Source organism: Vitis vinifera, chromosome 14, assembly GCF_030704535.1.
Source record: "Vitis vinifera cultivar Pinot Noir 40024 chromosome 14, ASM3070453v1".
Lineage (NCBI taxonomy): Eukaryota > Viridiplantae > Streptophyta > Magnoliopsida > Vitales > Vitaceae > Vitis > Vitis vinifera.
Genome location: NC_081818.1, coordinates 1,708,085 through 1,730,344, shown reverse-complemented (window position 1 = coordinate 1,730,344; position 22,260 = coordinate 1,708,085). Strand labels below are relative to the sequence as shown.

The window sequence follows — 22,260 nt, the reverse complement described above, 5'->3', positions numbered from 1 at the left end:
CTTCCAATAAAATTAGATGATTAAAGTGGAAAAATGGTTAGAGTCACTTGCGTACCTTCTACTGTCCCTAAATATTTATTAACTTACCATAGACTTTAGTTTTCCATATAAAACCGATATTCCTATGTTTTTCCTTTTTAGTGTAAATATTATTCTAATAATATCAAATAAGAATTTGAGACACGAGAAAAAATAAATTACCCAACACCAATTTGAGACACTTTCATGGTGACTATAAATTAACATGCCATGTGGGAAAGCAAATTTTATTTCAAAGCAATAAAAACATAGTTTTATGTTCTTGAGCAATGTCCACAATCCAAGAAGATTTCCAACTAGTTCTCATATCAACTCTTCTCTTTCTTGTTTTTTCTAGTTCATGTGATGCCCAACCCTTCAGGAGATGTAAGTTTGATTCAATATACCAACTGGGAGACTCCATATCTGATACAGGTAACTTGATTATTGAGAGTTCACTAGGAGCAGCCACTCCATGCTCTCGGCTTCCCTATGGTGAAACCTTCTTCAATGAACCCACTGGTAGATGCTCCAATGGCCTCCTCATGATTGATCATGTTGGTAAGCAATAAACTTTGTTCCTTCTTCCTTTTTCCTTTTCCTTCTAGAGAACAATGGAGATCCTGCAGATACTATGATCTTGTAATAAGCCATTAACCTCTGCATTTTTTCTGGGTACTTTCCATTTGATTTCAAGCATTGGAAGCTGGTCTTCCATTTCTAAATCCCTACTTGAAGAAGGACTCGGATTTCAGCCATGGAGTCAATTTTGCCGTTACTGGTGCAACTGCATTATCAACATCTTTTCTTGCAGCTAAGGGTGTAATCTCTCCAGTCACCAACAGTTCTCTCAATGTACAACTTGATAGAATGTCTAGTTTTTTCAGTTCCGCCTTTCACAATGATACAGGTTCGTCATTCTTCAATTATATATCCCCATCAATCCTGACAGTATGAGTTTATTTTACTTAAGTAGACGTGTTTTAAAGTTTCGTGAGAAACCTTTTAAGTTCAGAGTGAATAATATCTAAATGGTTGGGATTAAGTCATTACATTAATTGGTATTAAAGTCTATTCCTAACCCCGATGTAAGAGTTTGCTTGGTCCTATAAGGACTTTTTGTCTGTTTGGTCCCACAATTGTTGTGTTAACATGAGAATGATTGTGATTTCTCATATCGGCTGGGAAATCATAATCTTGTGAGACATAATAAGGACGTTGTATCTGTATAAGAGGTAATTGTGATATCCAATATTTGATAGAAGAAAAAAAATTCTTGACATAATATATATATGAGCTAGTCTCAATGAGACGTTTTTTACTCCGATAGGACAATATTTACATGATTAGCAATTAGTCATTTCACAATTCAATTGTAATTACCTGGTTATTATTTTTCTATATCAATGATTGATCATTGGTTCTACATATTTTGGTAGCAGATCGGGCCCAAGAGCTTAAAGATGCTCTCTTCCTGGTTGGAGAGATTGGAGGGAATGATTTTAATTTTGCCTTCTTCCAAGGGAAAACCATAGAGGAGGAAAAGAGCATTGTGCCTGATGTTGTCCAAATTATAAGCGATGCAGTTAGAGTAATTAAGCCTCTGATCAAACTCGATATTTTCAATACTTTATGCGCTTATATAGACGTAGAACTGATCGATCCTAATCTTCTCATTTGTAAAAATTCTTGCAGAGAGTCATTCAGTATGGTGCCAGACGAGTGGTTGTCCCTGGGAACTTCCCAATAGGCTGTCTTCCGATCTATCTTACTGTATTCAAAACCAACAACACGGCAGCATATGATGAATTCAACTGCTTAAAGGGGTTCAATGATTTTGCAGAATATTATAATGAACGTCTGCAACAGGCCATAGAGGAGTTGCGAAATGAGAATCCGGATACAGTTATTGTATATGCTGACTATTACAATGCATTCCAATGGCTTTTTCGTAATGCTCTTTTTCTGGGTCAGTCCCTTAACTAGTCATGATGGTGAGAGCACATACATACATAGATTTTAACAATTGAGATCAGTGATGATAAGTCTTCTTCCTCTTCGTTTTGTAATGGACAGGGTTAGATCCTGCGTCTTTGCTGAAGGCATGTTGTGGGGCTGGGGGTGAGTACAACTATGATCGAGCCAGGACTTGTGGAGCTCCCGGGGTTCAAGCTTGCCCTGACCCAGATAGGCTTGTCCACTGGGATGGAATCCATTTGACACAGAAGGCGTCTATGTTGATAGCAAAATGGCTCATTCAAGACATCTTACCTAAGCTTCAATGCAATGCTTAGTTCAAATTTCCAGCTTGCAGAACAAGAAGATTATGTTAACAATGGAGCCATAATGTTCAAATCTCAACCAAAATGTTAAAAATGCATGATGGGATTCAATAAATGAGTCGGATGTAGCTAAGCATCCTAGTGTGTTATGCTCGAACTAAGACAAACCCTTTTTCAATTGTGCTATCTACTCATCTCATTGTAACTCTCCGAATGGTCATGCTTGAGGAAAGGCACACATTTCTTCATTGGTATAACTAACAGTTAATAGACTAAATTATATCATCTCCATAGCAAAAATTGTTGGAAAATTATTGTTGCGCTCATTATCCACATGAAGTTACATCTCCAATATTTCAAGGGTTCATGATCGAAGTTGCCCATTTCCTTGGCTCAAGACCTCCTCAAAGTCCCCAATAATTTCTTGGCTTTGGTCCTTAGCATGGAATCAGTGTCTTCCAACATCTACCAAGGGCGAGTCAAGTCTATGCTCATCACCAACTTCTTCTTCCCAATGGGAGGGGCTGCAATCTTACTGTCAAACAAAAAATGCAGCAAGCAAACAACAAATATGAGCTCCAACACATAGTCTGAACTGATCTTGGTTCTAAAGATGCTTGTTTCAGATGTGTTATCCAGGAGGCTGATGAAGAGGGGTATGTAGGGGTGTCCCTATAAAGATCAATTCTGCAAGTAGCAGGGGAAGCACTGAAAACAAACCTGTCATCACTAGGCACATTGGTTCTACCATACTCAAACCCACTACAGTTTATCAGTTGTGCGGAAGAAAATTTGGCCTCCTGCTAGAAAAAGGGGCCCTCATATCCCAAATTTTAAGAAGACTTTGGAGCATTTCTGTAATCATGCAGGAGGAAAAGCAATGATAGATGCTATCAAGGACAAACTGAAGCTTACAGACAGAAATATTGAAGCATTAGAGATGACAACACTTGGTTTGGAAACACCTCATCTTCATCAACCTGGTATTCACTCTGCAACAGTGCTGTTTGGAAGTGCATTTAAAAGCTCAAACCTGGTGATCCCTGTGCCTGATCAGACAGGATCCACCTCTACCCAGTTCAGGTAGGTGATTGACCATTAATTTAAATCAACTGAACTGAATCCGTTTAATACAATATAATTCAACAGAGAAATGTATAAACAAAAATTGTTTGGTTTTGGGCTGATAGCTACAAAGATAGCTGCAATCATCAACAGCTTCAGAGAAAAGGCACTCACAAGATCCCTATGGAACGTCAACTCAATTTGGAAATCAGTTTTTCTTAAGATATGGGAAAGAAACTTGATTACCAATGAGAATTGTTGGTTTTGATAGAAACAAAGTGTAAAAACTCTCAAGAAGCAACAGAACATTGAGGAATCTGAAGTGATCTATTTTATTAAGCTTCAAAGCACTTATTTATACAACTAGCTTAAAACAGAAAAACATAAAAATAGCAATAAACCTGCTACCTATAGATACTTCCTAAAGAATAGAAACAAACCAATAAATTCTTCCTAAGGAATAGGTAAATCTTCCACATGACTAACTTATTTGACTACTTCCACTTCAATCTACTCAGATCCATGTCAACAACTCTTAGGACATGTCATTCAACACTCTTCCTTGTCTCTGGAGTTGCAGACTTCAAGTCTTTGCCTCAAGAACTCATATCTAGCTTTGGGAAGTGGCTTGGTTAAGATATCAACATTCTGACTTTCTTAACATGTGGAATATAAAAGAAACAAAGACAACCAAATGTTTTTAAATTTTGCAGCCTTGGTTTATGGCCATACCATGCTTCAAATGGAGTCTTTTGTTGCAAAGCTTTTGTTGGCAGTCTATTTAGCAAAAAGACTGATGTATGTGCAACCTTAGCCTAGAATTTCTTTGGCAGCCCTTTGTCATGCAGCAAACACCTTGTCATTTCCATAAGTGTTCTATTTTTCCTCTCAACAACTCCATTCTGTTGAGGGGTATAAGGTGTTGTAAGCTGGTGCTCAATGCTGCCATTCAGTGATGGTGTTCTCTGTGGTCCTTCCACATCAGTGTGTACTAATTGTAACTTTTGAGTAGCTCTCCAAGCCTTGTTTTGTGGGAAAGAAAGTCTTGTTTGTTTCCCGTACTGACAGACTACACAAGTAGGAGGCTTCACCTCTAATTCAAGCAAGCCTTCTTCAAGATCGTTCTTCTTCATAAAGAGAAGGGCGGTATGATGAAAGTGCCCCAAACGCCTATGCCAAAGCATTGTATTACTTTCTTCTTTGTGAATTGCAGTTTGCTCTTCTTGCATCAAATCCAAGGCAAAGCTTTTGTCTTTCATTTGGACTATAAATACCTCTCTACCTTGTGCATCAGCAATCATACAATGATCATCCTCAAACAGCACCTTATAGCCTTTTTCCAACAACTGACCAACACTCAATAGATTTTGATTAATCTTAGGAACATATAAGACATTAGAGATTAATTTCAAACCTGTGTGGTCTTCAATTGCCACTGTTCCTTTTCCTTTTACTGCAAGATATGCTCCATTTCCAATTCTAACTTTGGAAGTAACAGTTTTTTCAAGTTCCTTAAAGAGCCCTTGATCATAAGTCATATGGTTTGTACAACCACTGTCTATAAGCCAAGTTTCTGGGGAGTTGTTAGTGGCAAAGCATGATACCACAAACAATTCCTCATCTTGAAGTTCTTCCACAACAACCTTGACTTCTCCTTGCTGCTGTTGAGATTTGCATATCCTTTTCACATGCCCTAGCTGACCACACTTGTGACATCTTACATCCGACCTCCACCAACACCTTTTTTGTGGATGATTGGATTTTTTACAGTAAGGACATGATGGAAACTTTTGAGTGTTGTTGTTGCTGTTATTGTTGCTTTGCATCTCTTTCTTGTACTGGGATATGGCCTGAAATGCACCCTCCACAGATCCTTCTTGTCTCATAAGCCTTCTTTGTTCTTGAGCCTGTAATGCATTCAACAACTCTGCCAAGGTGATACTTGACACATTTTTTAAGTTTTCTAGAGATGATACTGTAGTCTCAAACTTTTCAAGAACTGTTATAAAAATTTTCTAAACTATTCTAGAATTGGAAAAGTCAGTACCAAGAAGTCTTACTTTATTAACAATACTAAGAAGTCTGTCTGAGTAATCCTTGATTGTTTCCATCTCAAATTCTCTAATCAGGTTCAGCATTTGCATACCTTTGACTCGTTCATTTCCTTCATATTCCTTCTTCAGGAAGTTCCATATTTCATTTGTTGTCTTTAGTATCATGATTCTGGTGAAAATTGTAGATGAGACAGTTGCAAATAAACTAGCTTTTGCCTTTGATTTCCTTTGCCTCCTCTCATTGTGTAGTTTTATCTAAGCCATAGTTGGATTGTCAGACAATGGAGGAACTTCATATTCCTCACTAACAGTTTCCCACAGATCACTAGCATCAAGGTAGGCTTCCATACGGACAGCCCACACTTGATAATTTATTCTATCAAACACTAGAGGTGCCAATGCATTCAATGAAGCTTCTGAGGTCATTTTGGATATTGTTTGTAGGTTTTTTAGGCCCACTCACCTCACAAGTTACTTAAGAATTTGGCTCTAATACCAATTTGTTGGTTTTGATAGAAACAAAGTGTAGAAACTCTCAAGAAGCAATAGAACGTTGAGGAATCTGAAGTGATCTATTTTATTAAGCTTCAAAACACTTATTTATACAACTAGCTTAAAACAAAAAACCATAAAAATAGCAACAAACCTGTTACCTATAGATACTTCCTAAAGAATAGAAACAAACCAACAAATTCTTCCTAAGGAATAGGTAAATCTTCCATATGACTAACTTATTTGACTACTTCCACTTCAATCTACTCAGATCCATGTCAGTAGCTCCTAGGACATGTCATTCAACAAGAACTATCATACATCTACCAAAGAACAAATCAGAGGAGATGGGCAATGCAAACTACAATCCTATTAAGCTTCTCAAATTTTCTATATAAATCATAATAGATGTTCCGCTTGTCGCAAGTTTTCGAACTCAGCCACCCTGCTTCTTCCTGGAATCTGAAATAGTAGTACAAGCAAATCGCTATCAGCATTGTACACAATCTGCCATTACAAACTCTGCTTCAAGAAAAAAGCTTTGTAAGGGAAAAGAAGAAGAGGGTTATTCAGAAAGCCTTGATTTGAGGGGCAAAAAATAGACATGGTTGTTTATCACTTTTCTCTTGATTGATTTAAGAATATAAAATTAGGTAACAAAGTTAATATTATATAAATTTATAATTATTTAATAAAAAATATGAAAATATAATTTAATAAAAAATGGAATAATTTTTTAAAATTTTTAAATATTTGTGTTTAAAAATCATATTTTACACAACTACGTTTATTTTGTAATAAAAAATCTAGATATCAAATAATAAATAAATAATTTTTATTAAATTAATTAATCATAATCAGTATAATTATACCTTTTTTTTATTGTGTAATAAATGCTTATATTATTATTTTTTGAAATTTTGAGAATAACTTGATTAAATAAGATTTGTTTGACAAAAAATTTCTTAAAATTTTTTTTAAAAAATTATTATTATTCATAAACGATTTATTAGATACAATATTTCCTAAACGATTGAAAAACTAAAATAATAATTATATTTAGATGGGAAATTATCAAATTAAAATAAAAAGGCATTATACTTCAATCTTGTGTAACTAAATTGAAATCTTTTTATTTTTTTATTTTTTTGGTATTTATAAATACTACCTCTTCCATAACTATATGTTTTTGAAAAGATTGTAATTAAAGTGCAATTTCTTTTATAATAAAATTATTATTATTATTTTTTATTTCTTAAAATTTTAGAAAAAAAATCTTATTGAACAAATAATAACACAAGCTTATTTATTAAATAATAAAAAATAAATTTAATTAAAAATAATTATGATTAATTAATTCATTTACTAAAATAATCAATTACTTTTTGGCATATTTAGATTTTTTATTACATTTGTGATTTGTCATACCAAAATTCTATTTTATCTTTTATTAAATGTATATATGTCACAGTAACTTTGCTAGGTGCTCTCACATGCCTTCCGCAAAAGTTTCGTTTTGGTTTAGTGGTGAGCCCCACAATGATGTGGGGCTTCCAAAAATTGACGGGCAGGTCCAACCGAAGTAGGGAGTACCCGCTCGCCTTAAAAACGTGTGTTCGTTATGGTGGGTGTCGGCACGACCAGCCGTCTCTTAGCGATCATTGGCGAGTCGCCTTTCACCCCCGACAGGACGAGTTAATTTTTCATGCCTCATCTCCTCCCATTATATAACCAACCAAATATCTTCCATTCGATCCCATTGCCGATGTGGGATGGCATCTTCACCTCCCCCAACTTTTCTTTTGCTCTTTGCCTTCTGGAACCTGTCTATTCAACCCATATACCTTTTGGGACGAACTTTGTGATAAACATTGAACCATAAGGGAATGAATGAAATTGGGTAGGTTGCTGTCACAATTATTGGTGGCTAATAAGTCTCTGACAGGACATGGGTGAATCCCATTTAGATGGAATGCAGCCCCACTGGCACTGATGATAGCCATAATCCAAGGGGAGGAGACAACTTTTTCAATGTTCTTCTGGATTTGCAGAATGAATTCATATTAGAGCTACCAAAACGGAACACGATAATGGAATAAGAAGGGAATTTTTAACTAAGACCCACTAAATTGAAATAAGATTACAGTGTGTGGAAAAATACAGAACAATTCCTCAGCATTTTGCATGTTCTCATGACTCTTTTGGTACAGTAACTTGCTGAATGGAACAAGGGTGGAAGAAGAGACAAACAGCTGAGATGTCATCCACTGCAATTCCCCGCCTCTTGCGTTTCCAAGCACGGGCTGCACACTCAACTAGACGCTTGGCTGACTTCGCTCTGTTGGGTGTTGAAGATACTATTTGCACTGCTTCTTGATTTGAGACAACATCCCAGACCTGAACAAATAACAGTCGGTTTTCACAAACAAATCATCTAATCTACACAAGAATATGATAACTGGTAGCTTTTGATCTAATTCTACTTGAGTTAATGTTCTGAAGTTTTGTTTCTTCCATCACCAAAATATTTTCTGAGTTACCTCTAGCAGCTGGATACAACCATTTATACCAATTATCTTTGATTTAAAAGAAAGTCTCATAGTCATACAATTGAAATAGAAAAAGTTCACGAATGTTTCAGCTGCCCATAATATGATCAGAGTGGGTATCCCAAAAATAGAAGCATTCTCCTCTAGTTTTGCTCATAATAGTATTAAGTTCATTAGTTTAGATGTAAGTAGTTTTATATGCTTTTTCGGGTTTTTCATTTTCTACTATTTTTGCAAACTCCAAAAATTACTGGGTACAGTACATACCCCATCAGTTGCAAGCACAACAAATTGGTCTCTGCTGGTTATGTTCCTCTGTGTCACTTCAGGCACAGAAATGAGTCCAAAATCCTTCACACAGTAATCCCCAAAGGCTCTAGACATAGCCAGTCCTGGTGATTCCTCATGGGGAAGCCAGACCCTGTGCACTCCTGGCTCATCGCCTAAACAGAACACTCGCCCTTTGCACTGAATTATCCGCTCAGCCTCCTCTGGAAACAAGATTTAACAGAAGTGTCAGAGTCTACAAACATTTTGGAAGAAATGGGAAGTGAGAGGGAGAGAACTAACGAGGTAGATTCGGTTTGAAATCAATAGTAAGTTGAACTGGTTCCAAGTTGCCATCATCAGACATGGTAGCCAATACAGCACGTGAGTCACCGACATTTGCTACAAAAATGCTTTCCCCCTAACAAAACATCAATTTGGACTCTATTCATGTTTATCCTGATTAAACTTCCATGGTCATAATACTAATAAATGAAAAACAGTAGAATTCTCCAAGCAAATCACACTGCAAACAAATCCTTATTTCCTCAATGGATTAAAGATTCTCAGTCTTAAAATTAATCCATTGACTAGAGGTTAGAAGGTACATAATGAACATAGGTTTTGAAACCAAGCTTCTTGCCTAACCAAGTCCTACTGAATTTGATTAACCTTTCTTCTGTTCTCATACTTATTACAAGACAAATGAAGATTATGATTTTTATTTTTCTCAGTATCGGGTGAAACAAGCAATCCAATATATTGGAATAGGAAAGAGTGTTTTCTCTAAGATGGGCAGTTGGACCAAAACAGAGGCAACCTAAATATAGTCCCCATCCAACCAGAGGAGCAATATTAATAGCTATATCAAGAAGCCAGATAAAAAGACTAGCTATGTATCAAGACTTACACAATTGATGTGCCATTTGGACACCGTGGATTGAATAGAATAGTAAACAGTCTAAGAATTTCTTGGGATACCTAATAATGGATTGAATAATAAACGGTCCAAAAATCTTGTGGGATTCCTAATACTTAGAAAAATGATTTCTCCTGTTGAAAGGGTCACCCCTGATAAATGAAGAGTACAAGAAAACATAACCATCTCGCAGACCTTGAAACTGATGTTGAGAGTTTCCTTCCCTTTTTCTGACTGCATGGTATGTTGGAATAACAGGCAAAGTTGGAACCAAGTCAAAATACCTTGAATACGGGAAAAGTTTTTGAAACATTCTTAAAAGCTCACTTGCTTCTTCTTTTCCCCTTTTCATGGTCTTAATTTTTTAAATCTTTTCACCGTCAATTGAATATACTGAAATTTTTTATCAACAACTTGGTTTGTGACATTTCTGGCTTACATCACAATAATTCCTTCATTCCTATACAGTTAATCCAAAAGAGTCCATACAGAGCCAAGTTCAATATATGCAGACAAGAATCAGCTTCTTCTTTATCATACTTTCCTATAAATATTTAACATGGTGTCCACACAGAAATTGTAAATTGTCGCTCATTTTTTGGTAGTTTTTCTGCATTTTTCTAGTACTCAACCTTGTTCTATGAAGAAACGACCGGAAAAAAAAATACAAAAAGTGACCAATACAATATAGAAGACAGACTTCCATGCCTTGAAATAGCCAAAAGTGAAGTAAGAGGTATAGGTTTCCATGGAAAAAAATGAACGAATCCAATCTATTTTGGAATTCAAAACAACTAGGAACTTCACTCACCTGTCTAACAATGGTAAGTGCTGTTGTCCCACTGTTGAAGGAATCGATTCGACGATGATGCTCAAGCTCTTGATCAATAGCAGCACAAGTTTTTAAGTAGGAATGCTTCCATATATTAAACCGGTGAAGCTTTTTTTCTGCTTGCAAGTCAAAATCTGGGTCAAGTGAGGCTTCAGCAAGGGTTTCCTGCCAATTGCACAACAAAGAAGATGGCATTGATTCTCTGACCCTTTTTGCCACATAATGACCCCATGGCCCGTGACCATCAAAAACCCCACAAAAGAGCATATCCTCTTGCCCTCCAAATTCCTGCCATTGAAGAAACAAAATCACATTCATCAATTTAAAGCAATCAAAACCCACATTTTCATTTCATTTAGAACCAAACAACTAGCCATAAACAACATCATGCCATTTGGTTGCTATGAAAATATAAGATTAAAGAAAAATCATCAAAATTTAAATCTTAAATTTTCTTGGTTTAATTGAGATTTTCTCCAAACATTATATTCAGAATGTTGTTTTCCATTATTTCTCCTCCAAATTCTCAGAAGTAAGCCTTATAAAATTGCCAATTTTCTAGGCATACCTCCCACACAATGAAGCAATCCTGATTCACACCCTTTTCGCCTCGCTTTGAGTAAAGGGAAGTGAAATTGTTTGAACCATTGACATTAACAAACCCGGAAGAGTGCAGTATCAAATCATTCTTCTTCGCCTCCTTTGCCATTACTTCAACAGCCTCTCTTCCACCACAATTCCCTGAACTGCTCGCTTTTTTGATAGAAAAGGACCTCGCCCATCCATTGAACATGGATGAAAAATGCCCCATTGCCTCTGCAGTTCAATTCCCACCAGATTAAGGAAAGGTTCTTCTTGGTATGACTTGTAAATCTTGAAAGGAAAGAGAGAACAAGTTATTTACAGTCTGTTTGATTCTCGGGAAGGCATGAGAGGAAAATAAAATATTAGAAACTCTTCAGAAATGAACCCTTGTTTCCATTTCTCACTCTTCTTTCCTGAGAACCAAACAGAATGCTAAAGCATATTAAATTGCGGTGAAAACGATAAAGGTAAGAATCTAAGTATTTACAAAGCATAAAAAAACAAAAACATTGAATCTGAAAGGCGCTCAGAGCACATTCGATCTTACATGGAATTCCAACAGAGCAACTAGCACTTTTTTATATAAAAAAATTAACCACAAAATCAGCTGTTTGGTTGCTGAGAAAATTCCCCAAAATGAGAAGAAAAAAAAAGGTCAAGATCTCAAATTTTATCTTCCATTTCATTCCATTCAACCCAGCACACCCCCTCACCTAAGCTGAGTGGATTTTTCATTTCTTTCATCAATCTCAACACTGCATCTATCACCTTAAATAAAAAAAATAACATAAACCATCAAAACTTGCTGCTTAATTGCTGAGAAAATAACAGCTAACCAAAAAAAACTCAAAATCTGAAAAATAAAATAAAATAAATTTCCATTTTTCCAGTCAAGTCAGCCTAACTGCCAAACACAACCCCTTTAACCCAGTTGGGTGGAGCTGATCATCTACGGTCAACCAAACCAAACCAAACCAAAAGAAAACAAAAAACCCAAAATTCAAAGCTCTCCGGTCTTCCCTTTCCACGTATTTTCCGGGAAACCAGAAGAAGAGGTGACAAGAAAGTTACCAAATTCAAACAGACAAGAAAGGGTAAAAAAAAAAAAAAAATGAGTGGCGTGGATGGGAAACCTCGATTTTCCAGGTGAAGAAGGAGAATTCACAGAGCCAGAAAGTGTTGGGGTCGCCGGAAAACAAGTGTAGCCGGCCGGAAAGAGAGAAAAGACGGGTGGGTGGAGGTGGGAAATGGAGAAAAAAGAGAGTGGAAAGGATGGGAGTCCATGGTTTGGAGATATGGAGAAGAAAACAAAGACAGCTTGTGTACAAAACAGTGTACGTGTACCTCTGCAACCATAAAAAGGCATCCTTTTTAGCTTTCTAATTTACTCCCTCCTTTTTCTATTCTTCTATTACGGTATTACCATAACTTTTGGGTAGAGATCCATCTCCCTTTTTAATTTTTTTTCTTTTTTTATTTTTATTTTTTACTTTCTTTAACAATTTAATTCATATTAATTAATAAAAATAAATTTTCTGGGTTTTTTTAAAATTAAAAATAGGCTATGCCATGAAAATGATAACAAAAGAAATATTAAAATAAGATGTGAATGGACATTCATTAAGGCCCATTTTTGACATTAGGTAAATAAATGTACTAAATTAAAATTTTTATTTCTTTTCTCCAAAAAAATAATATTAATGATGCTGAAAGTACAAGGTGGGAAAGAAGAAGATTGGAGAGTCCCAAGAAAAAAAAAAATTAATTAGGTAAATAAAGTGGAATATGACAAGAGCCTATATTATAGCATTGAAATATTATTGTAGAAGCCTATGTCATAAGATTGACACATTATAATAGTATAAGAGGTATATGAATAGATGGATTGTCATAAAATATTTTTCACTTAGTTAATCACCAAATATTTTAATTTGAGGGTGTTTTTAAAAAAATCAAGATAATAAAATAAATTTTTTTGCTTAAAAAAGCTTAAGAATTTTTTTGTACATTATTATTATTATTATTATTATTATTATTATTATTATTGTTACCCATTGATCATGTTCTCGTAAGCTAATAATAATTAGAAAAATCTAAAATTTCGGTTTCAATGTCGTAAAAATTCAAAATTTTAATTTTTTTAATATAATAGGAAGAAAAATTACAATGTTTTTTCTTAAATTATTAATTGTAATGGATGCCACCAATTTTTTTTGTTTTTTTTTCTTTCAAATGCTAGTACCATTATTGATTTGACTTTAATTCTAATAATTGTTTCATAGGAAAATATTTGCACATGGTGCTTGACTTTTTTTTTTTTTTTTTCCCCTCTGAACTTCGATGAAATCACGTATAAACACTCAATCGTATGTTTCATCATTTAAGGCTTATTTGGAAAATTTTTTTAAGAATAGTATTCTATTTTCTAGAATAGAAAACACAAAAAATATGTTATTAAATCCCTTTATTGCTATGGAATTTTAAAACTCCATGAAATGATTATTAAAATAAAGAAAGAGGTTAGCATTCAACATTAATAAATAAAATAAAATAAAAACATGCTTTCTTGATGTTAGAATTTATTGAGAAAAAAATGGGTGACTTTTGTTGACCAAAAAATATTGAATTGAAGAGCACACATACAAAGGAATATCCACAAGTTTGATTCTTTTTTTTTTTTTTTTTTTGCATGAGAGATTATGATGCAATGTTTTATTATTAATTATTATTTTTAGAAATATAATACACCTAGAAAAATCACAACCCTACACGTGGCTAATTATTGGTGTAATAAATTAAGAGTGTCCAAAGCCCAAGTCATTAAAATAATTGATTGAGATTATATTAACCCCACAAGGGAAATGATTGAATAAAAAAAGTTGTAAGGAACTCAATTATTTTAGTATGATGCCAATGAAGGGATAATTTTGTTAATAGAGGACCCAATCACAAGAAGCCAGCTAAGCATTACAATAAAGAAAGAAATTTTAAAATTTAATAAAGTATTTTATTTTATTTTTTAATGTTTGATTTATTTATAGTTTGTCTTTGTGTCTAAATTTACAAAACATTTGGGTGACTATTTCTTTTTCTAAGTTTTATATTGAAAGATCTTGTTACCACTATAGAATTGCAATTTACATCTCATTTCTAAATTAAACTCATAGTAATTTTTTTTTTTCGAAAAATCTAAGTGGAAAAAATTTTCTATTTTTAACTTATTAAATTTTCTAAAAATACACTAAGAAAATCGTTCATTTATGTATTCCCTCAAACACCAAAACTACATTTAGTTAACAAGATGGAATAAGATATTATCCGATTGGATGTTATATCCCATGGACATAATATCATAAAATATTATATACAATGAGATATGTTATATCATACTTACATTTATTTTATAAAAAATGAAATAAAAATATATCTTAATTAACAATTTAGTTCTATAAATATTTAATTTTTTTAATATTTTAATTAATTTACAATATATTCTACATTTTAGTTTAGAATTAACATATTATTAAAAAAACACGAAAAATATGTCATATCATATATTTTATTTCATATCTGGTTGAACATAAGATATGGTAAATAGTGAAATACTTTCTCTTATTTTGACACCTATCAAATATAAAATAATATATATTATTATCTTTTTAATCCTATGTCATGCTATATCTGACTAACCATAGCCTAGTTCGGACAGTTATGACCTATAGTTTTGACCATGAAAACGCGGAGTTTAACTGTGCAATATAGGTTTTTTTTTTTTCATAAATGTGATATAAATCAAAAGGTCAACATAATCCACCAATACCAAAAGCGAAGGGGCATAAATGCAGTTATACATTGAAGCATGAAAAGGACACACATTTAAATACAGAGGAAGACAGTTGGAATTTTATAATGAAACTCCTAGGAACAAAACATGTTTGAATCCCATGAATTGCAACCAATAAATCCCCTTTTTTTTTTGGTTTTGAGGACCCTCTCTATCCTCTTATTTGGTGAGCCACCCCTACCCCATTCTTCCCATTTTTGTGTGGTGGTTGAAAAACTTTCCATGCACATTATTATATTATTGTAAGTATAGATCCAAAGTTTAGCTAATAATGGAGGGCCCTCTCCTAAACTTATGGTCCAAGAGAATCTAACTAAACTACCAACACCCTTATTGTAAAATTAGGAATTTTTTTATGGCCCCACTTCAACTTTTAATGTCAAGGGTTTTTGGGAAAATAATTTTGTAAATGAGTAATTTTTATTTAAAATCTGATTTAAACGTTTTACAGTAATTTAAAAAAACGTGTTTAATAATTTTGATATTGATTTTTTTTTAAATATTAAAAAGATTAAAAACACTTCTTAAAATTACTATTAAATACATTCTAACTAAAGTAGAATTGTCTCGAACATAATTTTTAAAATCATTTTCTATACCGGTTAGATGTATTTTATGTCAAAAGTAATATTTTTTTAATTATTGTATTAAACCATTTTAATAAAATTACTCAAACAAAAACTTTTATTAAAATTAAATAAAAGAAAACTTTTTACTTGGAAGCCAAAGCAATATCTTGATCAATGCCATAGAACCCTTATACATGTATTAATCTTTTTTTTTAAAAAAGAATAATTATTTTTTCAGTAGAAACAAAATGATTTAGGGGGGAAAAAAAAGATATGTTTTTGAAACAAATAATTGGTATGAATCCCCCCACCTATGAGGAGAGTACATAGGGAAATATCAAAGATGGGGATGATGCCCCTCTCCCCCACCTATAAGTTGATAGCCAATTGACCACGCCTTTGTCAGATCAAGACTCTTGGCCCGTCTTTCTGGTGGGCCCGGCCCAATTCAAAGTCATAGATCCCAATATTTGGTAAAAGATTTTGTCCCCACCAACGAGAAACTTCTCCATACACCTCCTCCACACCTGTACCAGCAAACGTGCCATACAGAAAAGATAAGACTGGCTGATGTACAACGTGTCAGAATCCCGGTGGCTGGGCGGCTGGGGTTTGGGTGTGAGTGACACACGCAAGGGTGGCTGTCATGGTAAGCATGTGAAGCACGGGCCATGAGACCACATGATGATGTCGGTTGAGGGGAGTGATTACATGAGGTCGGGCGCAGTGGGATCCACAGAGGACGTGGAAGGAGCGCGTAAGAATGTGACACGTGACGGAGAACAGATCACATGTTATAATGGGGCGGCGCACTGGAAAATGACGCCACTAGTTTCCAAGGAACGCGGTAATGAGTTGGTTTTTTGTTCAGGAGTCAGGACTAAGGACATGAAAAGTGAAAAGTATTCACCCTTTTTCTTTTTCCATTTTAATAATTATTTTATTTTTAAATAATATTTAGGGATAATTTATAGGGAAGTAGCCTAATGAATACGTGTAGGGTCATATAGACTCTGCGACACTCCTTTTTGGGGGTCACTTAGAACTAGATAGTGATACATGTTACAATTTTTTTTCTTTAATTAAATTAGAAAATATATTCAAAATGAAAAGCTTATAAAATAAGATCAGAAATGATTGCAAATGAGTAGTGACTTTCCCTATCATTCACTGAATTATATTATATGCTCCAAGATAGTTCTTTGTCAAATCATGGTGTTTTAAAGTAACTTTTTACGAGCCAGAATCAAAAGTCTAAAGTTCTATTTGAAAATTATTTTTTAGAACAGTTTTCTATTATTCAAAACAAAAAATATCAAAAACATGATAATCAAAAATTATTTTTTTCTTTTTAAAAACATAAAATCGAGTGTTTTAAGAGAACATATTTTAATTATTTTTTATTATTTTCACTTACTTTTTTATGATTGTGTTAAAAAGTAAGTATACGAACATTTAAATTGATTAAAAATAAAATATTACATGTAAAAATTATTTTTAAATATATAAAAAATAGGTCAAAAACATTTTAAATTTTCAAACAGACTTTTATTCTATAAAATCATAAAATAGTTTTTAAAAACTATTATCAAAAACTATTTTTTAAAATTATTTTAGGTTAAAAACTATTTTTTTTAATGAAAAAATGTGCTTGCAAATATTAAGCCGCATTTTTAGCTCCTTCTAATATCATTTACAAATGGACTCTGAGAGCTATTTAGGAATGATTAGATTAAAACACGCTTGGTGTGTGTTTGGTAGTGATAAAGTGTTTTTGACCTTTTTAATATTTGAAAAATAAAAAATTTCAAATGTTAAAAAGGTTAAAAACACTTCATAAAATTACTGTCAAAAGCATTATTAGTTTGTCATGATTTTCGAAAGTGATTTTTGAAAGAATCACCTAAGTGATTTTCTATGTTCATAAAAGAAATTTTCAAAAATTTGTCAACCACCTAATTGCTACAATGAACTGCCTCCAAGCGTTAGGAAGCTCTTCCAAATATTAGAAAATGCTTATAACTCTCTCAAAATCACACGCTAACAAGCTCCTAGTTTATTCATGGTTTAGGGGTAATGTTGGAGATATGCGAATGGAAAAGTAGAGACTCTTAGATGGGCATGAATTTTGATGAATATTTGTTAAAATTTCATCTGAAAAAACAGTTCACAGCATAGACGACAAGTCACAGCAATTGGGTACAAAGATGAATGAATGAAACACCATCCAGTTTTAGCATGTAGAGTATAAAAGTTGCAGTTAGTTTAGTTTGATACCTTTCTTTGTGAAAATTCTCCTGCCGAGCCTCTGGGGGAAACTGGACTAAGCTGCTTGGTCATTCATGTGGTCTGCCTGAAACTGTCTCACCAGCTGCAGAGACTGGTGATAGAGGTTGAGGTCGATGCCATCGACATTCCTACCCACTCTTGCTTGTAAGATTGCCTGAAAACGAAAATGAAGTAGCAGAACATCATCTCAACAGCCATTTCATCTGCAGTTAGTACTCTGTGTGGGAAAGAGATGCAAGTTAGCAGGGCTTTTAATCATGAACCCGTACCTCATTATCGGGTTGAATGAGGAGTTCACCTATGAATTGATAAATGGAGCCAGCTCGAAATGTAAGGTCCCTCAGATGCTGGGTGTTGATCTTCAGGTTGGCACTTCCATCAATAACTATGGCTATAGCTGTCTCAACAGAGTACTCTTGTAGCCTAAGGGGGAAACACAAGATATTCCAATAATATTGCATTATTGAGAATGATAATAGGCAAATTACAACCAATGTAACATATAAGATGCAATCATGTAACCAAATCATAATTGATCAATGCATTACACAATAATTTGGCACTGCTGACCTGTTTCTAATAATCATTAAGCTTAGAGAACATGCAAAATATACAGAAGAATAAGAGATTAGCTTCAATATATAGAACCCCATATATGTGCCCGCATGCAGATGCAAGAGGCCAATAATTTGTCAGCACCAGCTTATGATGTTTCCTTGTTGAAAGCAACATCATTGGATGATAACTAGGTCACAAACATCCATGTAATCAGTACTAGAATATCAGTAAATTGACTTTTATTATTCTTCCATTCCCTACAATCATAAGCACACATAATGTTACCAATTTGCACCACCAAGTAAAGGGAATCATTTTCAACGAGATCTATTGGGGGAATCTAATATAAATCATATAATGCACAGTTCAAATGTTCAGGACATAAAATATGCCCTACAAGCCTGTCATGGAAAGGACACCAAACACCTTATATCATACAAGTTATTTGAATTATAACAAAGAAAGGAATAAAAAACTTGACCAAAAAATAAAAGAAAATTGGACAAGATTGCAACCTCTCTTGTATCACATACTTTCAAGAGCTGAGTTAAAAGTTATGATGGAGAGAACAACTGAACATGTAATCCACATTTAGGATTGTGGTAGCCCTTTTTAATCATGCAGCAAACAGATCAAAACTATTTTCAAAACCGAGACACTCTAGAAATATTAGTTGTGGAATATTACAGCAAAGATTAACTATCTTTTAATAATCATGGGTAGATCACTTTCATATAATATTTTTAGCTTTTTCTGTACTTGATTATTTTTTTTTTTCAAGATCCTGTTCTTTCTGCTGGAATTAGGGACATGGATTTTTAAGTCCCCAGATTTGTAGTGTTCTTTGGGCCAAAGTAAACAGATTCTTATTTCTGAAGTTTTGCAATACTTGAAATGTTAAGGGTCCAAGTTTTGTGTATATCTCTTTTAATCAACTCTTCAGTGCAATCTAAATTGTCACAGCTACCATCAACATACTGCCACCATTGCTAGTACAACCATTACCAGTTTGGCCATGTCAATACCATCACTACCATCTTCTCCTATGTAATGATATCAAAGTGATAACTGCTGTACCTGTCCTCAATCAGCATTATCACTTGCCATCCCACCACCTCCTCCATCACCACTACTATAGTGCTGTTAGCATGACCTCCACCAACAACATACTATCAAATACTATGTACTTGCCACCCTGCCATCTCCAAAATACTTTCAATTCCATCTCACCTCCACAACTACATATGACATAACCAGTGCCGTGTTTAAGAACACCATCAATACCACCTTCAACTTATTTCTATCACCACCTCATCTCTCATGACAAGTGCCACCATTAAGAGCAATATCAATTTATCACAACCAATACTGCATACAGCTTACCACCAACACCAAGATTATATCTGATGACACCACCACCCCTTACCTCTGCCTCCACTGGGAAATTATCATTACTTCAGTCTAAACAACACAATGAGCCCTTAAGTGCTCATGAAATTAAGAAAAGAAAAGGGAAATAGAACTCCCACAGATAACAGATAAAAAACAATTACAAACAAAGAATAGGGTCAATTGAAACTTTAGGAAGGAAAGGGACTTACTTTCCAGTAACTCTAAGTGAAGCTCCTTGCTTAAAGAATGGAGAAGATGGTTGTAGGTCTTGCAAAGAAACCAATGCTCCAGACTTTACTGCAGAGGACATCATTGACCCACTACTTCCTGCAAGTTAAGGATAGCATGCGATGAAAGAATAAAACAAATTATTCAACAGCCCTGCAAAAAATAGGTTAGGTACAACGCTAATCAGGAAGTGGGATTTGTTGGGTGGGGGGTGGTGATGTATTTATTTTTTATTTTAGAATGATTCAATCCAGAAGTTTCAAGCAAGAAGATTCCACTGAAAATAGTGCCACAGAATTCAGATAGTCTCCTGTAATTTGGAAAACTCAGAAGTTACTTGGTTTGGCTAGTCTGATAAGACAATAGCTGCTCTCCTCACCCCATGTTGAAAGTTTCTCTACCAATATGTCATTCAAACACTTCAAAATTGGCAATCACCCAAACCCAGTAAAGTCCTAGCTTTGTAGTTCTTCAGCTTGAGCTTTTCCCTCAGCAAGGCAATTCCACATTCAGGATAACAAATATATCTTCATTAATTATCCCTCTCTCTGTTTATTTATTTATTGTAAAAAGTTGGGAGTTCATATCAACAAGCTTCTTGGCAAAAAGTTAAACCTACAGTCATACACATGGAGCTGATACAAGTCAAAATACCCTCACAAGTTTACTAGTTAAGAATCTTAAATGAAAGCAAACCATAACTTTTAGCTCAATTTTAAAAGCAGATAGCTCATTGTTAGAACAGTTAAGGCCCTTTCAGGATGATTGGCACACTCCAGCAAACAACAAAAAATAATGCAAAGAATAACTTTCAGCAAACCCAAAGGAAAGGAGGATAAAGGTCACCACAAACAGTGGATTAAAGGATCTTCAAAAACAACATAATTCTACAGGGCTTACAGAACTGAATAGATCAATCATCAACAACAAAAGTTAGAAGTAGTTGGTCTTTCGACTCCTATTTAAAAGGCTTTTTTACTTATAATTTCTTATTATAGGAAGTTTTTATACTTTTAAAACTTTCAATTGAAATAAGACTAATTGTCATAAAATGAAAACAAAATGAATAATAATAGTTCTCTACATGTCAAACTCCTAGAAGACTTTAATCGGACTAAAGTTGAATTGGGAGACTTTGTTATTTTCTGATCCTGGTGAGACACCTAAAAAGCCTTAAGGTATATCTATCTCTTTCTTCACGGCAGCTATCTTAGAGTTGTCCCAGATTAGGGCTCAGTTTGGCATCAACTTCTTGATTGCCCAAAAGTTTTTTCCACCTATAGATCATCTTTACGTTGTGTTTTAATTACAACTAAAAGATGTCTGAAACCTAAAACCTCTTTTCACTAAAGTCAGATATAAGATCCTTTTTCCAAAGAGCTTCCAAGAAGGGGTTTCAAAATTTAAAATTTTTCATATTTTATTTTCACATATTAGTAGATACCTCTTCTTTACATAAATTTTCCCGAGAAAATCTTCATTAGAAGCTACAGCTGCACTAAACCGCCTTCAAGTCTCAAAATTACCTACATTAGTTCTCCCCAACACAAACAGAGAAAAGAAAACCTAGGGCCACACATCAAGCACCACAAACTCATTCAAGTTGCTCAATATAATGATTATAATTTCGAAACAAAACTGCATTGAACTAGAAGTTCTACATCTATAATTATAATGCTTTTGATCAGTCACTGAAAAACAGATCAAAGTAAAACCCTAACAAATCAAAATCTGGAAAAATTGAAAGAAGCTGAAACCCAAACCAGAACCAATAATGATAAATGAGACAGATTCAATCAAAATTAAGGCAGAACATCGGAAAAAGAAGAATAAAAAACTGACCGAATCATTTTGCGGACGTTGGGTTCATCATCGGAGATTCGGAGAAGGCTCGCCAATGCACTGCTGGCAGTAAAAACGGTGTCGTTTTGAGGAGAGAATACAACAGCAGGTGTCACTCCTATGAAATCAAAATCAAAACGGTGCGTTTTGAATGGGTGGTGATTAAATCGAAAAATCGTTTTAAACCAACCGATTTTCAATAACTACAATTATTCATTATTTAATGATTTTTTATTTTTTATATTAAAATGTTTTAAAGTAATTCATTATTTTAAAACTATGATCAAATTATTTTTTAAATATATTTATTATATTTTAGGTTAAAATATTTAAATATATTTTAAATTTTAAATAACTATAATGGTTCAATATTTATTATTTATTATTTTATTATAAAAAATATTTTAATTAATTTTAAAAATAAATCTATTAAAACTAAAATTAACTTGTATCTAATTAATCATGAAAACCGAAT

The 22,260-nt window shown here is 33.8% G+C and overlaps 3 protein-coding genes and 1 pseudogene across 8 annotated transcripts; 2 read left to right on the top strand and 2 right to left on the bottom strand.

Annotated features, from left to right (window-relative positions):
- Positions 1-308: 308 nt before the first annotated feature.
- Positions 309-2,528, top strand: LOC100252867 (acetylajmalan esterase). The gene is made up of 5 exons (XM_002279313.3): positions 309-579; positions 716-928; positions 1,461-1,609; positions 1,714-1,987; positions 2,095-2,528. The coding sequence occupies exons 1-5, from the start codon at positions 309-311 to the stop codon at positions 2,310-2,312; spliced, it is 1,125 nt and encodes a 374-aa protein (XP_002279349.1). The 3' UTR covers positions 2,313-2,528.
- Positions 2,415-3,395, top strand: LOC132255023 (3-ketoacyl-CoA synthase 7-like; annotated as a pseudogene).
- Positions 3,396-8,002: 4,607 nt separating this feature from the next.
- On the bottom strand, positions 8,003-12,406 carry LOC100251160 (probable protein phosphatase 2C 34). Of its 4 annotated transcripts, none has more exons than XM_002283547.5 (7): positions 12,197-12,403; positions 11,383-11,476; positions 11,047-11,294; positions 10,458-10,766; positions 9,031-9,148; positions 8,728-8,951; positions 8,003-8,308 (listed from the first exon to the last, which is right to left on the bottom strand). In XM_002283547.5, exons 3-7 carry the CDS (start codon positions 11,287-11,289, stop codon positions 8,102-8,104), a joined length of 1,101 nt encoding a protein of 366 aa, XP_002283583.1. In that variant the 5' UTR covers positions 11,290-11,294; positions 11,383-11,476; positions 12,197-12,403; the 3' UTR covers positions 8,003-8,101. The 4 variants fall into 4 exon arrangements, with proteins under 4 accessions (XP_002283583.1, XP_059598754.1, XP_010659641.1 ...); XM_059742771.1 differs by lacking the exon at positions 12,197-12,403 and adding an exon at positions 11,611-12,174; XM_010661339.3 differs by lacking the exon at positions 11,383-11,476 and having other exon boundaries at positions 11,047-11,351; positions 12,197-12,406.
- A 5,188-nt stretch (positions 12,407-17,594) lies between these two features.
- LOC100256314 (CST complex subunit TEN1) lies at positions 17,595-21,918 on the bottom strand. Of its 3 annotated transcripts, none has more exons than XM_010661342.3 (4): positions 21,388-21,918; positions 19,925-20,042; positions 18,035-18,188; positions 17,595-17,919 (listed from the first exon to the last, which is right to left on the bottom strand). In XM_010661342.3, exons 2-4 carry the CDS (start codon positions 20,026-20,028, stop codon positions 17,800-17,802), a joined length of 378 nt encoding a protein of 125 aa, XP_010659644.1. In that variant the 5' UTR covers positions 20,029-20,042; positions 21,388-21,918; the 3' UTR covers positions 17,595-17,799. The 3 variants fall into 3 exon arrangements, with proteins under 3 accessions (XP_010659644.1, XP_002283567.1, XP_003633604.1); XM_002283531.4 differs by having other exon boundaries at positions 21,786-21,918; XM_003633556.4 differs by having other exon boundaries at positions 19,925-20,096; positions 21,786-21,914.
- Positions 21,919-22,260: the final 342 nt, after the last annotated feature.

Bases quoted from the DNA above. Each gene is read 5' to 3' on its own strand.
- LOC100251160 (XM_010661339.3), bottom strand. From the start codon at position 11,289: ATGGGGCATTTTTCATCCATGTTCAATGGATGGGCGAGGTCCTTTTCT. The intron at 10,767-11,046 runs GTATGCCTAGAA...CTTCAATGGCAG, and splicing joins ATTGCTTCATTGTGTGGGAG to GAATTTGGAGGGCAAGAGGA. The intron at 8,309-8,727 runs GTATGTACTGTA...TTATTTGTTCAG, and splicing joins TTGTGCTTGCAACTGATGGG to GTCTGGGATGTTGTCTCAAA.
- LOC100252867 (XM_002279313.3), top strand. From the start codon at position 309: ATGTCCACAATCCAAGAAGATTTCCAACTAGTTCTCATATCAACTCTT. The intron at 580-715 runs GTAAGCAATAAA...TTTGATTTCAAG, and splicing joins CCTCATGATTGATCATGTTG to CATTGGAAGCTGGTCTTCCA. The intron at 1,988-2,094 runs GTCAGTCCCTTA...TGTAATGGACAG, and splicing joins TCGTAATGCTCTTTTTCTGG to GGTTAGATCCTGCGTCTTTG.
- LOC100256314 (XM_010661342.3), bottom strand. From the start codon at position 20,028: ATGATGTCCTCTGCAGTAAAGTCTGGAGCATTGGTTTCTTTGCAAGAC. The intron at 18,189-19,924 runs GTAAGTCCCTTT...TTTCCCCCTTAG, and splicing joins TCACTTAGAGTTACTGGAAA to GCTACAAGAGTACTCTGTTG. The intron at 17,920-18,034 runs GTACGGGTTCAT...TTTCGTTTTCAG, and splicing joins TCATTCAACCCGATAATGAG to GCAATCTTACAAGCAAGAGT.